The following is a 2,500-nucleotide window of genomic DNA, read 5'->3' as shown; positions in this document are numbered from 1 at the left end:
ACCCGCCTCTTTGCTTCTCTATGCGCCGCTATAGGAGAGGAGCACAACGCGCTCCTTTACCATTCCGAGGTCAGATGGCTTTCCCGTGGATCAGTATTGGCGCGCGTCTTTGAATTACGCACAGCTATCCACGAGATTCTGGTTGGCCAAAACCTCGCGGAGCTGGCTGCGCATTTCAATGCGCCCTCGCCTGATGTGAAATGCGCAATTGTTGATCACTTGGAGGCACTCGAAAGTAAATTTGAGAAGTACTTTTCTGAGACTGAGTCTTGGAGAAAGCACAAGACATGGATACGGTTATCATTCAAAGACAATGCATCCGACGGCTCAAACCTGACAGCCGCTGAGGAAGATCAGCTGATCGACCTAACCACAGACAGTACACACAAGAAAGTGTACGAGTCACAGCCTCTCACCCAGTTCTGGATCCATTGCCAGAAATACTTCCCCCAACTGACAGCAAAGGCCATAGTGAGCCTCTTGCCTTTTGCAACAACTTATCCTTGTGAAAGAGGATTCTCCTCCCTCACCTACCTGAAGAGCAAATACAGTTCCAGACTGCAGCCTGAGGATGACATGATGCTCTCCCTGACAACCTCCACCCAGGAGGTAGGCATACCTTGCTTCCTGAAGCTAAAAGTTTCATTGTTGAAAAATAATAATAATAGAAAATATAAGCCTCATCAAGAACAACAACAACAACAAAAACAATAATAATAATATTAACCAATCATAATTATGCATGAATGTTTTATCAATCATAAACACATATAGGCTAATAACCCAGTATATAAATAGATTAATATGGTGAAATAAAAGGCGAATGAAGTAAATATAAAAGTTATTATAGGCTTATATATATATATATTACATGTGGGGGTCCCTGTTCTGTTTGTCTCTCATCCAAGGGGTCCTTGGGTTGAAAAAGGTTGAAGACCCCTGGTGTAGGGGACAAGAGAACACTCACCCCCCCCCCCCCACCCCCCACCCCCACACCCCATGGCTATGCCCTGGGCCTTACCTCCTCCTCCACCATGTTGTGTGGGGGGCTGGGGGAGGCGGCTCTCTCGCGGGACGAGGGGTTGTTCCTCATCCAGGCTCGGCAGATGGGGTAGAGGGGGGTGGTGGTGCTGAACTGGGCCAGGTCCACACTGCGGTCAAACAGTTTGATGATGTAGGCATCTGGGAGAGAGGGGGGAGAGGGGGAGGGGTGAGAGAGAGAGAGAGAGAGAGAGAGAGAGAGAGATGAGTTCAGATGAGAGACGGAGAGAGGAGGCAGAGAGGTGAGAGAGAGATGAGTTCAGATGAGAGGGGTAGAAGGGGGAGAGGGGGAGGGGGGGGCAGAGGTGTGAGAGAGAGAGATGAGTTCAGATGAGAGGGGGAGAGAGGGGGAGAGGGGACAGAGGGGTGAGAGAGAGAGATGAGTTCAGATGAGAGGGGGAGAGAGGGGGAGAGGGGACAGAGGGGTGAGAGAGAGATGAGTTCAGATGAGAGGGAGAGAGGGGGAGAGGAGACAGAGGGATGAGAGAGAGCGATGAGTTCAGAAGAGAGAGGGGGAGAGGGAGGACAGAGAGGTGAGAGAGAGAGATGAGTTCAGATGAGAGAGGGAGAGAGGGAGGACAGAGAGGTGAGAGAGATGAGTTCAGAAGAGAGAGGGGGAGAGGGAGGACAGAGAGGTGAGAGAGATGAGTTCAGATGAGAGGGGGAGAGGGAGGACAGAGAGGTGAGAGAGAGATGAGTTCAGAAGAGAGAGGGGGGAGGGAGGACAGAGAGGTGAGAGAGAGATGAGTTCAGAAGAGAGAGGGGGAGAGGGAGGGGGAGAGGGAGGACAGAGAGATGAGTTCAGATGAGAGAGGGGGAGAGGGAGGACAGAGAGGTTAGAGAGAGATGAGTTCAGAAGAGAGAGGGAGGACAGAGAGGTGAGAGAGAGAGATGAGTTCAGATGAGAGAGGGGGAGAGGGAGGACAGAGAGGTGAGAGAGAGAGATGAGTTCAGATGAGAGAGGGGGAGAGGGAGGACAGAGAGGTGAGAGAGAGAGATGAGTTCAGAAGAGAGAGGGGGAGAGGGAGGACAGAGAGGTGAGAGAGAGATGAGTTCAGAAGAGAGAGGGGGAGAGGGAGGACAGAGAGGTGAGAGAGAGATGAGTTCAGAAGAGAGAGGGGGAGAGGGAGGACAGAAACAGGGGTGCAAACTGGTGATGGCCCATAAAGGTGACCCATTTTTTTTGCGGCTAACCTTAGGGGGGGGGATAGCGCTAGCACTAATGGTGTTAAATAGATACCGCTAGCACTAACGGTGGTCTAACAGTGATGCGTGTGGAAGTAGCGGCAGCCCTGACCTCAACACCTGCAGAATTACTTAGAAAACAGTTTACTGTGACTGTTCTCCACGCTGTCTGGAACTGTACCTAGCTGCCTGAAGCTAAAAGTTATTTCAACAGCAGCAGAGTTCAGCAGACAGGGAGATTAGATAGCTCGCGCATCATGTGACTTGGATGAGA

The 2,500-nt window shown here is 51.1% G+C and overlaps 1 protein-coding gene across 2 annotated transcripts in view; it reads right to left on the bottom strand.

Annotated features, from left to right (window-relative positions):
• lin37 (lin-37 DREAM MuvB core complex component) overlaps window positions 1-2,500 on the bottom strand; it is a 16,242-nt gene that overhangs the window by 11,077 nt on the left and 2,665 nt on the right. For both annotated transcript variants that reach the window (XM_080539974.1, XM_080539975.1), the window contains exon 7: window positions 1,022-1,182. In XM_080539974.1, coding sequence (XP_080396100.1) covers window positions 1,022-1,182 — 161 coding nt within the window. The remainder of the gene's footprint in view (window positions 1-1,021; window positions 1,183-2,500) is intronic.

This window comes from Nansenia antarctica, assembly GCF_963989245.1.
Source record: "Nansenia antarctica genome assembly, chromosome: 10".
NCBI classification, from domain to species: Eukaryota; Metazoa; Chordata; class Actinopteri; order Argentiniformes; family Microstomatidae; genus Nansenia; species Nansenia antarctica.
Note: the sequence above shows the minus strand (reverse complement) of the source record. Positions and strands in the feature narration are given on the sequence as shown.